This window comes from Epinephelus lanceolatus, chromosome 22 (assembly GCF_041903045.1).
Source record: "Epinephelus lanceolatus isolate andai-2023 chromosome 22, ASM4190304v1, whole genome shotgun sequence".
NCBI lineage: Eukaryota > Metazoa > Chordata > Actinopteri > Perciformes > Serranidae > Epinephelus > Epinephelus lanceolatus.
In genome coordinates this window covers 7694933-7714600 of record NC_135755.1, presented here as the reverse complement: position 1 = coordinate 7714600, position 19668 = coordinate 7694933, and the positions used below count along the sequence as shown (strand labels likewise).

At 40.3% G+C, this 19668-nt stretch overlaps 4 protein-coding genes across 7 annotated transcripts in view; 1 reads left to right on the top strand and 3 right to left on the bottom strand.

The window, feature by feature from the left end:
* Positions 1–297: 297 nt before the first annotated feature.
* LOC144459888 (uncharacterized) lies at positions 298–2859 on the bottom strand. 2 transcript variants are annotated; one of them, XR_013488661.1, is made up of 4 exons: positions 2629–2786; positions 1867–2226; positions 1494–1558; positions 298–743 (listed from the first exon to the last, which is right to left on the bottom strand). XR_013488661.1 is itself a non-coding variant. In XM_078164691.1 (4 exons), exons 1-4 carry the CDS (start codon positions 2752–2754, stop codon positions 605–607), a joined length of 570 nt encoding a protein of 189 aa, XP_078020817.1. In that variant the 5' UTR covers positions 2755–2859; the 3' UTR covers positions 298–604. The 2 variants fall into 2 exon arrangements, 1 of the variants encoding a protein (XP_078020817.1); XM_078164691.1 differs by having other exon boundaries at positions 298–733; positions 2739–2859.
* An 873-nt stretch (positions 2860–3732) lies between these two features.
* LOC144459890 (uncharacterized) lies at positions 3733–8368 on the bottom strand. The gene is made up of 4 exons (XM_078164693.1): positions 8201–8368; positions 5045–5100; positions 4416–4775; positions 3733–4242 (listed from the first exon to the last, which is right to left on the bottom strand). Exons 2-4 carry the CDS (start codon positions 5091–5093, stop codon positions 4124–4126), a joined length of 528 nt encoding a protein of 175 aa, XP_078020819.1. The 5' UTR covers positions 5094–5100; positions 8201–8368; the 3' UTR covers positions 3733–4123.
* A 122-nt stretch (positions 8369–8490) lies between these two features.
* LOC144459872 (uncharacterized) lies at positions 8491–12780 on the top strand. 3 transcript variants are annotated; one of them, XM_078164663.1, is made up of 4 exons: positions 8491–8646; positions 11376–11431; positions 11701–12060; positions 12207–12780. In XM_078164663.1, the coding sequence occupies exons 2-4, from the start codon at positions 11383–11385 to the stop codon at positions 12410–12412; spliced, it is 615 nt and encodes a 204-aa protein (XP_078020789.1). In that variant the 5' UTR covers positions 8491–8646; positions 11376–11382; the 3' UTR covers positions 12413–12780. The 3 variants fall into 3 exon arrangements, with proteins under 3 accessions (XP_078020789.1, XP_078020788.1, XP_078020787.1); XM_078164662.1 differs by lacking the exon at positions 8491–8646 and adding an exon at positions 8671–9848 and having other exon boundaries at positions 12210–12780; XM_078164661.1 differs by lacking the exon at positions 8491–8646 and adding an exon at positions 8677–9848.
* Positions 12781–14936: 2156 nt separating this feature from the next.
* Positions 14937–19668, bottom strand: part of LOC144459924 (uncharacterized) — a 55547-nt gene continuing 50815 nt past the window's right edge. Inside the window, exons 4-5 of the mRNA XM_078164757.1 lie at positions 17302–17404; positions 14937–15261 (exon numbers count right to left, since the gene is read on the bottom strand). Of these exons, the coding sequence (XP_078020883.1) occupies positions 14937–15261; positions 17302–17404 (428 nt within the window). The remainder of the gene's footprint in view (positions 15262–17301; positions 17405–19668) is intronic.

Below are 19668 nucleotides of genomic sequence, written 5' to 3'. Positions count from 1 at the left end.
TGTCTTGATTTGGGACTTGAGTGCAGAAACTTGAGCCTGACTTTCAGACAGTGACTTCATCCCACCCCACTCTGCCACATGCCACAGGCTCATGATCTACTGCAGTGTGCAGTTAAATGGTTCAGTGGCAGCATGTGCAGTGGGGTCAAGAGTCAATCCAAAATGTAGCTAAGAAATATGTCACTATACTGAAAAACATTTGCATCATATCATATTGTACATCACGCATGATAATGTATGCATATAAAAAGAAATGTTCCAGAGTTTGATATAAAAACTTTTATTTTTGTATCAGAAATGACAGAATAAAATGTGCTGTACAAGTACTTCCTGTGCACGTGTGTGTATTGTGTCAGGCAGCATAATGACATGATGGATAGACAGATGAAGTTCATGAATGGCAAATGCAACATTAAAGCAGCCAAGACACACATCATAAAACCAACAATATAAAGGACACTCTAAGAGGCTGAATATTAACTGCAGAGCAAGGAAATAAAAATAAGGACCATACTCCTCAAAATCTGGCGCTTGGGCAGTGACTAACGGCGTCTGAAACCAATGACGTAAGGCGTCCTTTAACGTTGGCTTGACACAGTTGCTGTTATAGTTTAATAGCGCCCAGTGGCATCAGGGGGAAACACGGTGGGGCAAGGATGAAAGTGAAGGCCACGAAAGTCCAACTGGGGCGGGCAGGAGGGGTGGTGGATGGGTCCAACAAACACAGTTTATTCTGAAAGAGACTGTGTGTAAACGGTTCATTCATAACAGTAACAGCAGCGTCATGACAGAGAGAGGTATATGAGTAGTGATTCGTAAAAGACCACTGAATTACAGTAACGTAATATTTGGTCATTTGAAGTAGAAATGATGGCTTAAACACCAACATGACATTAGTATAATACTGGGAGGTATATTGTAAACTGTATGTATAGTGATTTGACTACTGTATTACAGTAACCTAATATTGGTAATTTGAGGTAGTCAGACCAAATCTGACAACTTTAAAAACAACAGAAAGGATGGCTTAAACCAGTGGTTCTCAATTGATGGGTCACGGTCCAAAACTGGGTCAAGGTCCATTCTGAATGGGCCCCAAGTGCCGTTTTACGCTGCAGAGTGACAGCAACGGACTGCTACTTGACAGAGACAGCAAACTATATGTTCATGAGATGGCCAAACACAAGGACCTTCAACTAATAACTGAGGAGAAATATAAACCCTGTGGCTGGACCAGTTGGGAACCACTGGCTTCAACATTAACACAACCTTGGCATTAGGAGGTAGTGAAACCAGAATGTAAAAGAAACAAAAGAAAGGATGTTAAATATTAACATTTCAACACATGATGTATTTGAATCATTAAAATAGTCATCAGACTTCTTTTCTTATCTGGGTAAAGATCTGATTTGAAAAGCTGATGCATCAGCCACTTGTGCAAAACTCTAGGCTACAAGTGCTGTTGTCACTACTGTAAATAAACCACTACCTACATAGAGCCCGATCCTTCCTCGGCTTGCTGATCTTGATGTCTCCTTTACAGGTTGATGGCTGGCAGCTGCAAAAAAGGGAGATCATTCAAATGACTTCTTTACTGCTGGGTAGCTTAATGCATCAGAATATATTAGATGATCATATTTTGTCTAAATCAATCTGGAGCAGAGGAGGCATTGAGTATCAGAAAATGGAAACACTCAAGTCAAGCACAAGTTCCTCAAAGCTATTCTTCAGTACTTAAATGAATGTACTTAGTTTAATGTCACCACTGCGCACAGAGAATTATTATTGGATTCTGTAGCTCTGCTCAGCTTTTTAGCATCTAGATTTTTCTGTGAAAGAACAAAGCAGCCAGTGATGCCATCTTACCTGTAACACTAAGGTCACATGTCTTGGTGCGACTATCACTGTTAACACCAATGATAAAAGTATAGATGCCTGTGTCGCTGAGCCTCAGACCAGTGAGGACACATTCAATCCGTCCCTTCTTGGCGAGCTCTAGATCACACTGAACTCGTCCCCTGTAGAGCTCATCTTGATACAGCGCAGCCTCAAAGTCAGTGTCATAAAGGTAAATTGTCCTCAGTGGCTCCCCATACAAAATGTCTATGTATAGTGAGTCAACAGACACGGCAGTCTTGACAGGGAAGCGCCATGTCAGTGTGATGTTACTGTGTTCCTCTGCCTGGTAGACGTCCTGAGTTACACTGGCTGTGGATGGAGTCACACCTGGAAGGGTCAAAGGAGGAAACACACACACTGAGTAAAGAAACCTGAACAACAGGCAGAGAGATCACAAAGAGGCTGTAAAACTCTTCGTAAAACGTCCTGATCCCCACTAGGGGTCGCCAGAGCTCCACGGGTGGACTTAATCAAACTGTTGTTTTCTAAAGCTTAAATTATGATTCAAGACATGACCTCCTCACATGTTAAAGGCACAGTCAAGACCTGAACACAAGCTGTATTTACAGAGCCTTCACTCTCTGCTTAACAGCCTCGTGCTGTGTTACAACAGTATGCACTTAATCCAGCTGAAGAACTAAAACAACAATGGCCAGGTATCAGGGAGAAGACATAACGGATATCTGATGAGCCGAGAATGTTTGGAGCCCAGACATTTAAGGGTTAAACCTTAGTAAGTGTCATCACTTGAGCAGTGGTATCTTCTGCACAGTGAACTGACAGTTTGTGAAAGCAGCAACAGCAAACAATCCTTCATGATGAAATCTATCACTACTCACGACGAACTGAACTCATGAACTAAGACAAAGAGTCCATTTCCCTGTTGTCGCCGCAGATGAAGCTATGTAACAAAAAGTTTTCTTGGCCACACCTTCCTCTCAGTCACACACTGCCTCTCTCACACTCTCTAACTTTCACTTTCATTGTGACTCACTGATTGTGGAAAATTACTGAAATCCATCAATTCAGTGGAGATGAGGAAACCTATTAAGTGAATGCAGGTGATAGTGAACCAATGATCTATTTCTCATCCATTGGGAGTCAACTGTAAGCTCTACCCTTTATTATATCAAAATAAGGAAAATCCCCTTAAATGTAGAATGTGCTACAGGATGAGGAACAGACAGACCACAGTGGTGTGTGTCCCATTTTCATTCCTCACTGCTGTGTCTCAACAGAAGCAACCCAGGAGGACTTGGCAGCAGGTCAAGATAAAATATAAGAATATCCTGCTGTCTCTGTCTCTGTGTCTCTCTGTGTGTCCCTCTCCTTCTCTTGGATGCGCTCCTGATATGGCCGCTGTCAGCTGACCTTGCATTTGCTAGCCAATTGGAAACAGAGCAGGGTGGAGATGGGAGGACAATCACATATCCATGTACAATCTTTTTTAATGCCTCAGTTTCATTTTTACAGTTTTGTTCTTATTAGTTATTTAATGTTTTTTGATTAATTATGTTATATATTTTATGATCTACATATTATCATTATTGTAAAAGACTGTTGACTCTGTGAAGCACTTTATAACTTTGTGTAACACAATGTTTGTGTGTATGATTCCCTTTGTTTCTGTGGTTGTAGAAAAACACCACGTCACATTATAAAGTTATTTCCTCATCATTAATGCAACATGTAAAGCAGTAATTTGTAACTGTTTTCAGAGGCAATAAAGTTCATTATAATTATCTTTGTTGTTGTTGTTGAATTCTTTTAGTTCTTGAAAACACACAGTTGTCTGATATGAACAGATTTACACACACAAGAGTCATAACAAGGTTTCTCTTATAAATATAGATTTATTTACAATATGTACACATTATAAACTGAACACAATACATTTTACATTATAACAATAACCATCAGTCGGCAGAAGATTATTAATGAACGTACAATTCTCTCAGAATTCTGTCGTCTTGTTGATTCAAGAATGTTTTTAAAACACATGATTGATAACAGCTGCTGCATAAAAATATATATTTCACATCACATGTAGTTTCTGACACACATGTTGGAGGGAGAGAGTCTCAGAGTTTGTCTGGTGTTTTTAGGACCATGACTTTGATAACAAACTGTTTCCTCTCATCATCTGATGAACTTTTCTTAAATCCTCCACTGGAGTCTGAGCACAAATCTTGTTTTCTGGACTGAAGGTGAATTATACACAGAATCAAACACTCAGTAGAGCTGCTGCTGCCAGTCCATAGTAAAGGCCGATCCTTCCTCGACTCTCTGGCTGTGGACGACTTGTTGTGTTTGGTGTCTGAGGTTCAGGTCGATCCCTCGCTGCTGTAAAGAGACCAAACAAATCTGTGTCATTCATGTGAAAAAAAAACATTTGACTAACAAAGAAAACTAAATATCCACAACAGATTAAGTTGTAACATATTTCACAGATACTTTTCTTCTCAGGTTCTTATTTATCATAAACTTGTTCATAAAGTTCTACTGAATCAACTTACCAGTGACATTGAGCCGACATGTAGCAGCGCTCCCACCATAATGTGTGAACACTTCACACATATACAGTCCTGAGTCATCAGTCCTGAGTCTGGACACATGAAGTCTGAGTCGTCCCTCTCTGAGGACGTCTTTGTCACACTGGACTCGTCCTGTAAACTGTTCATCCTGAGACTCTGGGACCTCAACACCTCCATGTAGATGAAACAGACCTGAGGCTCTGAGATCAGTTAACAGTTCACAGTAGATATAAAGGGAGTGGAGGGAGCTGCCAGTTTTAGTCGTGAACATCCACTCAAGCGTGATGTTGTGGTTCTCCTCTGCCTGATAGGAGGTCTGTGTCACATTGACTACAAATGTTCCTGTTGAGGAGACAGAGAGGGAAAGTGAGGAGCAGACAAAGTGACAACTTTAACATGTGAGCCTTTAAACTCCATCTATAGATGTTTGTGTGGAGAGTTTGACTGATTGACTGAATAACAGTGTGCTCTTATTTAGAACAGAGCTGGAAGGCTGCAAAACTAAAGAGCTGAAAGATACCACAGGTAATACATGATAGCAAAAATCAACAGTCTGACAGTGTGTTTAGTCTTTAGTGTTTGTGGATAATAAAGTGAAGGTGTAAACTAACCACAGACACAGGAGGTCAGGTTGATGAGCAGCAGGATGATGCACATCATCTTCTCCCTGTGAGAGGAGACAGAGGTGAAGAGTCACAAACACATGACATCAAAGTTCACTTATTCCAGGTGACACAGAGACAATCTACAGTCTGTCTTTAGTCATCACAATACTCCTTTGTATTTATTATCCTGATTATCACACACAACTGATGGACACCAGGCATCAGCACTAAAAACTATGTCAACTACAACCACAGCAATGGAAAGCTTATTTGTTCTCCTGCACACATGGAGGCCTGAATTTTCAAAGAACAAAAGCTGCAGTAATATATTTCTGACACAAGATGGCGCCAGTGGTTAAAGTCAATGAGTGCTCTCCTAGCAGCAGGTGAATGGGACTTGTTGGTGACTGAGGAGTCCTCTGGACTGTCTCTGACTTCTCACAGACTGACGACACACTTTGAGTGCTAAAAGGTCAAACACCAAAAACATGTTCAAGTCAGGACTGACTCCTTATTATCAGGAGTTTCTCTTTACTCAACCAGTTAGGAGCTACTTTAAGCTTTAGGATGGATGTTGTGTGAATACGAGGCAGGAGTGCAGAAAATCCTAAAGTGTGAACCTGCAGCTCAGATAAACATGTTCCATGAGTCAATGTGCCTGCATATAAAGGAAAGAGAATCAAAGTGCAAATAAAGCTGTCAAGTGAATTCTATGAAATGAAAATAAATGCTGTGCTCCCTTATAAACAATAGACAAGAGAAAATATTCAAAGTTCAAGACAAATCGAAAGTGTGTCTCTTTCCTAAATGTTGCAGCTGTTGTTTAAAGTCACATAGAGGAGCTTTTTAGGTGGATCAGCTTTTAGGATGATCTGTCTTCAATCAATCACATGTCTGTTAAAGTCTTGTTGTTGAATTGTCTCTTTACTGAGAGAAGCCAGCACATTATTATCTGTTATTACACGGCTCTATTAAATGCTGTATTCTGATTGGTCAGTAGCGGCATTCTACGGTCTGATATCACTGTGTAATGACCGCTGCTAGTAGCAACGGTCATTACACACAGTTGCTATGTAGCCCAGCGTTGCTAGGGATGCTGCCCTGCAACACTGCAGCTGTCAAACAACTTCCGAGGGAAAAACAAACAGAAGTGGCTGATTTTAACGGATGCCGCTGAAGAAAAAGAATACCTACGGACTTTCTCTGCCAAAAACAAAAGAAGACGGATTTGAATACACACTCGGCAGTCATGCTTAATGACATTTTACGCGAGTGGGTTCTATTCCCCTGTCGGGAGTTATTTTCCCAGTATTCACCGGCTCATTATACATTATCCCTTACTTAACATCTTGTCTAATCCCAGGGGCGATTCTAGAATCAGAGGTTTAGGGGTGCTGAGCACCTAGAGAGCTGCCCCGGCCAGGCAAGATAAATTTCACTCTTTTGTACATTTTAACACAATTTCATTCCCACATTTGTTAAAGAAAAGCACAACACTTTTTGCTGCAAAAAAGGCAAATAACCAAACAATGCGTTTTATATCTAATAAGAGATATAAACTGATACATTGATCCAACTTACAACGTCATTCTAGATAGATAGACCATTTGATCTTACACTCTTACCTGAACCTGGCTCTTTTTTTTTTTTTTAAACAATCTTATATCCATGATGAGTCTGTCTGTACACACACACACACACACACACGCACACAATGGGCCCTAGGCCTTTTTGGGGTATTTTTACTGCCTTTACTTTTAAGCTCATATCACAGTCATTATAAAGGCTACATACGCATGCTATACTTTGTTGTTGTTGTTTTTCAGGACAATCTGGGCTATCCAGATTTGCCATCATTTCATGTCCTTCTATGTGCCTGTATTTTATATTAAATTTTTATTTCAATGAAAAAAACAAATCCGTGTGACTAAATTCTTACATTTTTACATGTATCTCACCATAGCAAGTTGGAAGTTGACATATTCTGCCATATATGAAGAGGGGAGACTCTCTGGAATCTGGCAATATAAGAACCATGATGCTGGGACATTCTGTCACTTCACAGCTGTCCAAAACATGTGGTTTGTGCCAGGTGGACATGATTGCCAGTATTTTTTCTTTATTGCAAGAAATTCCATTGACTCATTCACAAGTCAAAAATGTGTTTTATCTGAAAGAAACATGCAATATTTACATCTAAGATCATAGAAAAATAGTCAGCCAAGTGCAATGATGTCCTCCAAGATAATATTTGCCACTTTGTTTGCAGTAAACAAAAATTTGGGCATTGGGGGGTGGGGCACGTGTCCCCCTCAATGTATATGGTGACTACGGCCCTGTCAGCATGCATAATTAGGCCTCAGTTGTCTGGGTGCGCAAAGGTGAAGTGGCTGGTCTTGTCATACAAAGTTTGATGGAGTGTCAACTGGACAATATGGAGATATTTGCATCTTGAAAGCCGGACTACAAATGTGGATAGACAGGGAGAAACACACGCAAGCCTAAGACGTGGTAAGATACGATATTCCTCACTATATGAAGTGACTGATCTGTATAATGGATTGTAAAGAAATTCGTCAGGTTTTTATTTTGTAGACTGTTAATCTGGATTTATAGCGTGATGGGATGACAGCACAATGCATTTGCGAGTAATCCATCCAATGTGTGTGCAGAGCTGTATGAAAGCTCTGTTATACATAGTGTAAATTTATCTTTTTCTTTCGCTGTGAAAACATTGGACTACCGACAAGTGCTTGGTCTTGTCGGAAAGCTGCAATTCTGCTGTTTCACGTCATATGCGTGGCTTCTCGCACGGTCGCGGAAAAGAAACTATAGAGAAGAACAGGTGTGAATTTGGACGCACTGTCGTTCAGACCCATAGGGTTAATATTGTGCTGCTGTATTTTTGTATTTTTGTTGTTAAAATATTACGTTTCAACCAAGCACTGTATGGTTTTGACACTTTTTCTAGCTTGTTAAAAAGGACATACAGTAAGGAAAAAAAAAATCTCTCAAATTTTGGGGGTGCTGGGATTCAATTTAGGGGTGCTTCAGCACCCCCAAAATGGTCTAACGCCTATGTCTAATCCACCAATCCTCACATAGTAAATCTGTACAACATGACAACACCAACATCAACACATTCACACATTCACACATTACCTTGGATGACTTCAGTAAATTTTAAAAGCTGTAACAAGGAACGGCGGCATTCCTGAGATGAAGTCAAAAGTCCTCAACCGACATCGCATGTCATCACACTGTGGAAAGAGCACATCGATGTTTACAACGAAACTGTGAGAATGCGGACCTTACGAAATGCGGTCTTACAACATAGAGTAGCGGTGTATGAGTGCTGCCGGCTCTGGGGAGCTCGGCTCATTTAGGGAAACATGAATGAACCAATGAGGAGGTTTGATGCGACACCGCTACTCTATGTTGTAAGACCGCATTTCGTAAGGTCCGCATTCTCACAGTTTCGTTGTAAACATCGATGTGCTCTTTCCACAGTGTGATGACATGCGATGTCGGTTGAGGACTTTTGACTTCATCTCAGGAATGCCGCCGTTCCTTGTTACAGCTTTTAAAATTTACTGAAGTCATCCAAGGTAATGTGTGAATGTGTGAATGTGTTGATGTTGGTGTTGTCATGTTGTACAGATTTACTATGTGAGGATTGGTGGATTAGACATAGGCGTTAGACCATTTTGGGGGTGCTGAAGCACCCCTAAATTGAATCCCAGCACCCCCAAAATTTGAGAGATTTTTTTTTTCCTTACTGTATGTCCTTTTTAACAAGCTAGAAAAAGTGTCAAAACCATACAGTACTTGGTTGAAACGTAATATTTTAACAACAAAAATACAAAAATACAGCAGCACAATATTAACCCTATGGGTCTGAACGACAGTGCGTCCAAATTCACACCTGTTCTTCTCTATAGTTTCTTTTCCGCGACCGTGCGAGAAGCCACGCATATGACGTGAAACAGCAGAATTGCAGCTTTCCGACAAGACCAAGCACTTGTCAGTAGTCCAATGTTTTCACAGCGAAAGAAAAAGATAAATTTACACTATGTATAACAGAGCTTTCATACAGCTCTGCACACACATTGGATGGATTACTCGCAAATGCATTGTGCTGTCATCCCATCACGCTATAAATCCAGATTAACAGTCTACAAAATAAAAACCTGACGAATTTCTTTACAATCCATTATACAGATCAGTCACTTCATATAGTGAGGAATATCGTATCTTACCACGTCTTAGGCTTGCGTGTGTTTCTCCCTGTCTATCCACATTTGTAGTCCGGCTTTCAAGATGCAAATATCTCCATATTGTCCAGTTGACACTCCATCAAACTTTGTATGACAAGACCAGCCACTTCACCTTTGCGCACCCAGACAACTGAGGCCTAATTATGCATGCTGACAGGGCCGTAGTCACCATATACATTGAGGGGGACACCCCCACCACCCCAATGCCCAAATTTTTGTTTACTGCAAACAAAGTGGCAAATATTATCTTGGAGGACATCATTGCACTTGGCTGACTATTTTTCTATGATCTTAGATGTAAATATTGCATGTTTCTTTCAGATAAAACACATTTTTGACTTGTGAATGAGTCAATGGAATTTCTTGCAATAATGAAAAAATACTGGCAATCATGTCCACCTGGCACAAACCACATGTTTTGGACAGCTGTGAAGTGACAGAATGTCCCAGCATCATGGTTCTTATATTGCCAGATTCCAGAGAGTCTCCCCTCTTCATATATGGCAGAATATGTCAACTTCCAACTTGCTATGGTGAGATACATGTAAAAATGCAAGAATTTAGTAACACAGATTTGTTTTTTTCATTGAAATAAAAATTTAATATAAAATACAGGCACATAGAAGGACATGAAATGATGGGAAATCTGGATAGCCCAGATAGTCCTGAAAAAAAACAACAAAGTATAGCATGTGTATGTAGCCTTTATAATGACTGTGATATGAGCTTAAAAGTAAAGGCAGCAAAAATACCCCAAAAAGGCCTAGGGCCCATTGTGTGTGTGTGTGTGTGTGTGTGTCTGTGTGTGTGTACAGACAGACTCATCATGGATATAAGATTGTTTTAAAAAAAAAAAGAAAAAAGAGCCAGGTTCAGGTAAGAGTGTAAGATCAAATGGTCTATCTATGTAGAATGACCTTGTAAGTTGGATCAATGTATCAGTTTATATCTCTTATTAGATATAAAACGCATTGTTTGGTTATTTGCCTTTTTTGCAGCAAAAAGTGTTGTGCTTTTCTTTAACAAATGTGGGAATAAAATTGCGTTAAAATGTACAAAAGAGTGAAATTTATCTTGCCTGGCCGGGGCAGCTCTCTAGGTGCTCAGCACCCCTAAACCTCTGATTCTAGAATCGCCCCTGGGATTAGACAAGATGTTAAGTAAGGGATAATGTATAATGAGCCGGTGAATACTGGGAAAATAACTCCCGACAGGGGAATAGAACCCACTCGCGTAAAATGTCATTAAGCATGACTGCCGAATGTGTATTCAAATCCGTCTTCTTTTGTTTTTGGCAGAGAAAGTCCGTAGGTATTCTTTTTCTTCAGCGGCATCCGTTAAAAATCAGCCACTTCTGTTTGTTTTTCCCTCGGAAGTTGTTTGACAGCTGCAGTGTTGCAGGGCAGCATCCCTAGCAACGCTGGGCTACATAGCAACTGTGTGTAATGACCGTTGCTACTAGCAGCGGTCATTACACAGTGATATCAGACCGCAGAATGCCGCTACTGACCAATCAGAATACAGCATTTAATAGAGCCGTGTAATAACAAATAATAATGTGCTGGCTTCTCTCAGTAAAGAGACAATTCAACAACAAGACTTTAACAGACATGTGATTGATTGAAGACAGATCATCCTAAAAGCTGATCCACCTAAAAAGCTCCTCTATGTGACTTTAAACAACAGCTGCAACATTTAGGAAAGAGACACACTTTCTATTTGTCTTTAACTTTGAATATTTTCTCTTGTCTATTGTTTATAAGGGAGCACAGCATTTATTTTCATTTCATAGAATTCACTTGACAGCTTTATTTGCACTTTGATTCTCTTTCCTTTATATGCAGGCACATTGACTCATGGAACATGTTTATCTGAGCTGCAGGTTCACACTTTAGGATTTTCTGCACTCCTGCCTCGTAGTCACACAACATACTGTACTTTGCAGCCCACTGGCGCCACCTGTGGGAGGAAGTGTGACATAGATTGTCTCTGTGTCACCTGTAATAAATGAACTTTGATGTCATGTGTTTGTGACTCTTCACCTCTGTCTCCTCTCACAGGGAGAAGATGATGTGCATCATCCTGCTGCTCATCAACCTGACTTCCTGTGTCTGTGGTTAGTTTACACCTTCACTTTATTATCCACAAACACTAAAGACTAAACACACTGTCAGACTGTTGATTTTTGCTATCATGTATTACCTGTGGTATCTTTCAGCTCTTTAGTTTTGCAGCCTTCCAGCTTTGTTCTAAATAAGAGCACACTGTTATTCAGTCAATCAGTCAAACTCTCCACACAAACATCTATAGATGGAGTTTAAAGGCTCACATGTTAAAGTTGTCACTTTGTCTGCTCCTCACTTTCCCTCTCTGTCTCCTCAACAGGAACATTTGTAGTCAATGTGACACAGACCTCCTATCAGGCAGAGGAGAACCACAACATCACGCTTGAGTGGATGTTCACAACTATAGCTGGCAGCTCCCTCCACTCCCTTTATATCTACTGTCAACTGTTAACTGATCTCAGAGCCTCAGTCCTGTTTCGTCTACATGGAGGTGTTGAGGTCCCAGAGTCTCAGGATGAACAGTTTACAGGACGAGTCCAGTGTGACAAAGACGTCCTCAGAGAGGGACGACTCAGACTTCATGTGTCCAGACTCAGGAGTAATGACTCAGGACTGTATATGTGTGATGTGTCTACACATTATGGTGGGAGCACTGCTACATGTCGCCTCAATGTCACTGGTAAGTTGATTCAGTAGAAGAACCAGAGACTGTTTTTCTGTTTGAACTTGAAAAGATGCAGAATAGGATCATATTCCAGCTCTCTTTAAACTAAAAACAGGTTTTCTCCCTGTCAGTCTGCTGAGCTTATTTTCTGTCCTTTGCAGCAGCTGCTGATGAGCCCAAACCTCAGAGACCAACAGAGAGTCCACAACCAGAGAGTCCACAGCCAGAGAGTCGGGGAAGGATCGGCCTCTATGTTGGACTGACAGCAGCAGCTCTACTGACTCTCTGTGTCGGACTCTGCTTTGCCTTCAAAGCTCATTTTGCTAAATCTGCTGATAAGAGGGATCGTTTATGTGCAGTCGTGTAGACGTTGAGTTTGTCAGAGGAACAGCCCATCAGGACTAACAGGACTCTGTGTGGAGGACCCTCTGTGAATGAGTCATCATAGCATAAAGTCATGGTCCTAAAAACACCAGACAAACTCTGAGACTCTCTCCCTCCAACATCTGTGTCAGAAACTACATGTGATGTGAAATATATATTTTTATGCAGCAGCTGTTATCAGTCATGTGTCTTAAAAACATTCTTGAATCAACAAGACGACAGAATTCTGAGAGAATTGTACGTTCATTAATAATCTTCTGCCGACTGATGGTTATTGTTATAATGTAAAATGTATTGTGTTCAGTTTATAATGTGTACATATTGTAAATAAATCTATATTTATAAGAGAAACCTTGTTATGACTCTTGTGTGTGTAAATCTGTTCATATCAGACAACTGTGTGTTTTCAAGAACTAAAAGAATTCATCAACAACAAAGATAATTATAATGAACTTTATTGCCTCTGAAAACAGTTACAAATTACTGCTTTACATGTTGCATTAATGATGAGGAAATAACTTTATAATGTGACGTGGTGTTTTTCTACAACCACAGAAACAAAGAAATGTAATGAAAGAACATGTGAGGCACAAAACTGTAAACTCTTTAATCCTCACTGTTATAAAGTGAATTTGATCAGGTCAACTTTCCATAAATACCAAAGACACCACATGTATATCAATGGTTTACATTCTCAGTACAAACAGTGTTAATGTTGATGGTATTCAGTTGAAAAGAGGAAGAAAGTGATGAAGATTTGTCAGAGAGCACTCATCTAGTTTAGCCACTGGCGCCATCCTGTGGCAGAGACATGTTACGCCCCACCCTTAGGTGGCCCTATGGGGCAAACAAGACTCCAACACTGACCCACAATAATCAGTGGGATTTACTAGAATGGAAACAAGCAAACAAGAGAACAAAAATCCCACAGTGAGCGGCAGCAGGACCAGCAGTCCAAACACCACAGGCCTCTCTCCTCTGCTGCAGGCACAGGAGCTCTTCAGCACCTCCTCCATGGCAGGTGTGCTGCACCTCGTTAACTAATGCAGCACACCTGGGCAGATCTGCAAGAGAGGGAAAAGGGACAGCAGCAGAGAACATCCTAACAGTCACCACCTGCACCAGTGTCTGGACAGTGTTTGGTCCAAGCACCAAAGACTTGAGCACAAATCATCTGTTAATCTGTTGCACCCATATTCTGTATTAAACTTTATCTTTACTTCATCCGTCTGTGTCTCTCCTTATTGAAATGTGAGCAGCGTTGGTTGTCATAGAATCAACAGTAAATTCATTCTGTGATATCAGACTGTCAATTTAAAGCTCTGCCTTCAAAATGTTCATGAACAGATGAGTAAAAAATAAATGTTAGGACAGTAAAAACTTTTTCTTTATGGAAAAGTCTTTGCATCATGTCAAAAACTGGCATTTATAGGGATAAAATTCTGAAAATAAATGAACATTTGGTAGTTATGATCAGGACTGACGTTTGTTAAAAAAAATAACTCAGTAAAAGTGGAAAATTATGTATAATAATTCAAGGCAATTTTAGTATGGGGTATTTTTGTCAAGAGGAAATTTTAAATGAAAAAAAAATCATCTTAAAACATCATGTAAAAAAAAGACATTTAAAGGGTAAAATGTAAAAACAAAGACATTTAAAGGGTTAAATGTGAAAAAAAACATTTAAAGGGTTAAATGTAAAAACAAAAAGACATTTAAAGGGTTAAATGTTTAAAAAAAAGACATTTTAAGGGTTAAATGTGAAAAAAAGACATTTAAAGGGTTAAATGTAAAAACAAAGACATTTAAAGGGTTAAATGTTAAAAAATACATTTAAAGGGTTAAATGTAAAAAAAAAAAGACATTTAATGGGTTAAATGTATAAAAAAAAGAATGATTATTTGGTAGTTAGGATAAGAACTGAAGATTGATAAAAGATTTACTTCAGTGAAAGTGGAAAATAATATGAATATATAATATTTTCATGGCAGTTTTATTTATGCGGACATTTTTGTCCATAAATGACACCAGAGGAACTTTTTTTAAAGGATGCACTGGTGTTAAAAGCATCTTCACTTCAGTACAACTCATAATGTACTAATAATCTATTCCCTTTGCATCAACAGTGACTGTCATTACAGTACACCTGAAGTCTGAGCCAGCAGCAGCAACAAGCTCACTGTTGTGAACATGTCAGGACAGGAACTAACAGCAGTGGCACCATGAAGACAACCAGCACAAACTCAGGCTAGTTTATTTGGCCCTATTCTGGGATGTCACTCATCCTGGGTCTCGGCGTATTTGGGCAACTGGACATGGCCCAGTTCATTTGTTCCACTGTGCTGGGTTTGGGCCGATGCTGGGCCAGGTCATTTTTGGTAACGGCCCATTGATGGAGCGCCAGAAGAGAGACAGACAGCATGACAGTATCAGACATGGAGCTAGAGCAGCCAATACATGAACGTGTGAGACAATGTAAAGAAACACTGTAACTGCATCATACAGTATTACAGGTGCAGTAATGTGTGAGTGCTGGATATAGGACTTCCTTGCACATAGTCATGGCGCAGCTCCTTGACCCTGGCCGAATTCCTTTCAAAGAGCACCCTATACACTTGCTTCATGCGTACTGCATTGTGCCGTAGGACACGATCCAGTGTGCTGAGGCTGACAGAGTTGATGGTCTGGAACACCACTTGGTCTTCAATCACCTTTCTTTGGATTTGTTTCAGGGTGATAGCGTTGTTCTCCAGAACCATGTTCACAATGGCAGTGTCCTGCTGAGCCGTGAACAGACGTGCGCTCCCACCTGCTGGTGGTAATCTTTCATTTCTGCAAAAGATCCAGATACAGCAACATACATTACGTATTGTATAGACAAAGTAGGAATGCAGTTCCCAGTCTCATACGTATGTGCCATACTGTAGAACATGCTGTGTTTACAGCACAGTACAACGCTCCACTTACAAAACCATATTCTGCAGCAATCATTGAGTGCTGTATTGATACAGTATGCAGTACTACATACAGTAAAGTCCAGTGAGGAGTATTTCTTACCTGTCCACATTTCTGAACATCCTCACGATGGATGCCACAGTGAAGCAGCTGAGGTTTGGTTGGACCCTCAGACCAGCCTCCCTGTCCTCCTCGTTGTTCTCCTCTTCCTCCTCCTCTCACCCATACTCCTCTGCCTCTCTGGACACCTCTCCCTTGGAATCCATCCATTGTTCTCCAAACCAGGAGCTCACCTTTGGCCCTTTATATTCCTCAAGCTCTGATTGCAAATTGCTCAACAGACTTGAGTGTTTAGCACTTTGACTGGTTGTGTGTTCCATGTGAAAACAGTGAGATTTGTATTGGAAAAGAGTGTTGAAAATATAGAGACTTGTGTGGAGTGTTTTGAGAAGAGGGGTGAAAAGGGAACTGAGAGCTGTGTGTAAAGTAGATGTGTGTGTTTGAAGTTCAGCAGAAGTGGTTTAGTGATTTGGTACATAAGTCAAGGATCATGCACATTGTACTTTAAGTTCTGATTTTTGTGTTTAAGCAATTAAGAAAAACTGTGAATCATTTTGGAATCAAAACGAATAAAAACTTTCACACTCATTCATCCATCAGCCACAGGTCATGACATCAGTCGTAGAGGTCACACTCACACAATCATAGCCTATGTATTTGTTGTTGATGAACTCTGTTAGTTCTTCATCAATGTTTAGCATCTGCTATTAAAAATGTACACACAGAAGAGTCCTAACAACATATCTCTTCATTTACAACATGTACACATTATAAACTGTGCATTAATAAAGGCAGTGTATTGTGACAATATGCATTATAATACTGATGACTGACAACAGCTGGAGGGAGAACAGAGAGATCATTGACTGAAACCTCCTACAGCTGAGTCTGAATGATAAACATTGTTTACACTGACATTAGTTATTTCTGGTGGAATAACTTGATGAAACAAACCCAAAGAAACATGAACACCAATTCATAGAAATACTGTTGGGGTAGCTAGCACACAGATGTGCTACTAAAAGGTGGAGCTGTGAACACTGCAGTCTGATTGGTCAGTAGAGGACGGTCACTCTGCTCAGGGCTGAGTTGTGTCTGGTTTTGAGGCTCATGTAACCACTGTTCATACTGTGGAGAGTTTTATTAGTAAACTGTAACTATAAAATGAAAGGATGTTTTGCTGCCTCTCACAGCAGCTGGAGTCTGAGAACAAATAACTTCATTCACTGGGCCGACTGCCGGAGACTTTTAAGGTGGAACGTTAACTTGTAATGTTACTCAATGCATGAGTTGATGACGTGAATCCATCAGCACACCTTAAATTTCACTGTGACAACTTTGACCATCACTTTAGTTTGTATATGACACACACTTTTAGTAATGAGTGGATCTTCAAGCGTTTATATAAATTAATTTCAGCCAGGTTATGTGAACTGTAGATATTCTAATCCTCACTTGGAGAAGAAAAAAAAAGCGTTGCAGAGTGTTGTTCCTGTGGGCTACAGCAACACTAAACCCCTGAGCTTGCCTGAGAAGGACTAAATGCACAAAGCTGCTGTTTTTAAATATCCCATAGAGAGAGACTCTCACTGCAGCCTGTTCTGTGGACGATAAACCAGGTGCAGACTGATAAAGGAGGAAATACAGTGAGTGACTGTTTGCAGTGGAAACAAGAGGGTCTAGGTACCATGTCTGAGGGGTACCTTCAGTTCCAAAAGTATCACACCGAAAGTGTCTTTCTGGTTACAGTCTGGATTGAGTGCATCCATCACATGGATTTATGTGTGGCTTAGAGGACTCTTCTCCCGACATATTCTAAAACAACGACAGGCTAAGCAGAATCCAACACAGAGATACACTAGAGCTGTGGGTATTAGGCTAACAACGAAGACGATCATCACCCAATCCTCTGGTTGTGGACTCTCTGTTGGTCTCTGAGGTCTGGGCTCATCAGCAGCTGCTGCAAAGGACAGATTGTAAAATGTAAGTGACTGAAGCACAATCATTACTGAAACAGTGAAACAGGAAACAAGTCAGCACCATTATGTGATTGGTTCACTACCTCACTGAGCTAAGACGTGCATATTATTGTATTGTATATTGTATATATTTCAGATTGTCTGCTTTACTATTTTATTATTTATTTTATTTTATTGTCTACTTTAATATTTTATTTTATTTATTTCATTGTCTATTTTAGTATCTTATTTATATCTTCATCTTTATCTCTTGTTTCCATTCATGCTGTATTTCTATTTCTACTTTGCACGGAGCATTGGAACAAAAACAGTTTCCCCCCGGGATTAATAAAGTATTCTGAAGCTGAATCTGAATATTAAAGATGAAAGTGAAGTTTTACTTGATACAACTGTGAGCAGAAATTCAGCCAGACAAAACCTACTAAAAGTACTTTAATGTTTGAGTAACTGATTTAAATATCTAACCTTGTGCTACAACATCAAAAATCTAAACATTCTGTGCTTCAAGCTTCTCAGCCCTTAAATGAGCTTAACTTTGAGTCTAAATAAAATATACACAGGTGAATAAAAAAAATTCAACCCCCGCTTGCTGTGGGGTTGCTGCTCGCTGTCAATGAGCAAAATGCCATCTGCTTATAAATCAGTCATTGTGAGGTGTCTTCCACTGTGCACAGGATTGTGGGTCAGAATAGCCTGGAAAAGCATGCACTGTGAAATGTGACCTGACACAGTGGAGCATCCTGGTGTTTCTGGCAAACTGCATTTGACATACCATGTGTTGGGACACATCATTTTCCAGTATACTGTGTTGGTACTGGAACTCACAGTTAGTCTTTACTGAGTTACTGAATCAACTTACCAGTGACATTGAGCCGACATGTAGCAGTGCTCCCACCATAATGTGTGGACACATCACACATATACAGTCCTGAGTCATTAGTCCTGAGTCTGGACACATGAAGTCTGAGTCGTCCCTCTCTGAGGACGTCTTTGTCACACTGGACTCGTCCTGTAAACTGTTCATCCTGAGACTCTGGGACCTCAACACCTCCATGTAGACGAAACAGGACTGAGGCTCTGAGATCAGTTAACAGTTGACAGTAGATATAAAGGGAGTGGAGGGAGCTGTTAGTTTTAGTCGTGAACATCCACTCAAGTGTGATGTTGTGGTTCTCCTCTGCCTGATAGGAGGTCTGTGTCACATTGACTACAAATGTTCCTGTTGAGGAGACAGAGAGGGAAAGTGAGGAGCAGACAAAGTGACAACTTTAACATGTGAGCCTTTGAACTCCATCTATAGATGTTTGTGTGGAGAGTTTGACTGATTGACTGAATAACAGTGTGCTCTTATTTACAACAAAGCTGGAAGGCTGCAAAACTAAAGAGCTGAAAGATACCACAGGTAATACATGATAGCAAAAATCAACAGTCTGACAGTGTGTTTAGTCTTTAGTGTTTGTGGATAATAAAATGAAGGTGTAAACTAACCACAGACACAGGAGGTCAGGTTGATGAGCAGCAGGATGATGCACATCATCTTCTCCCTGTGAGAGGAGACAGAGGTGAAGAGTCACAAACACATGACATCAAAGTTCACTTATTCCAGGTGACACAGAGACAATCTACAGTCTGTCTTTAGTCATCACAATACTCCTTTGTATTTATTATCCTGATTATCACACACAACTGATGGACACCAGGCATCAGCACTAAAAACTATGTCAACTACAACCACAGCAATGGAAAGCTTATTTGTTCTCCTGCACACATGTAGGCCTGACTTTTCAAAGAACAAAAGCTGCAGTAACATATTTCTGCCACAAGATGGCGCCAGTGGTTAAAGTCAATGAGTGCTCTCCTAGCAGCAGGTGAATGGGACTTGTTGGTGACTGAGGAGTCCTCTGGACTGTCTCTGACTTCTCACAGACTGACGACACAGTTTGAGTGCTAAAAGGTCAAACACCAAAAACATGTTCAAGTCAGGACTGACTCCTTATTATCAGGAGTTTCTCTTTACTCAACCAGTTAGGAGCTACTTTAAGCTTTAGGATGGATGTTGTGTGAATACGAGCCAGGAGTGCAGAAAATCCTAAAGTGTGAACCTGCAGCTCAGATAAACATGTTCCATGAGTCAATGTGCCTGCATATAAAGGAAAGAGAATCAAAGTGCAAATAAAGCTGTCAAGTGAATTCTATTAAAACCCTCCTGTTATCCTCAGGTCCATTTGACCAGAGTTCTACAGTT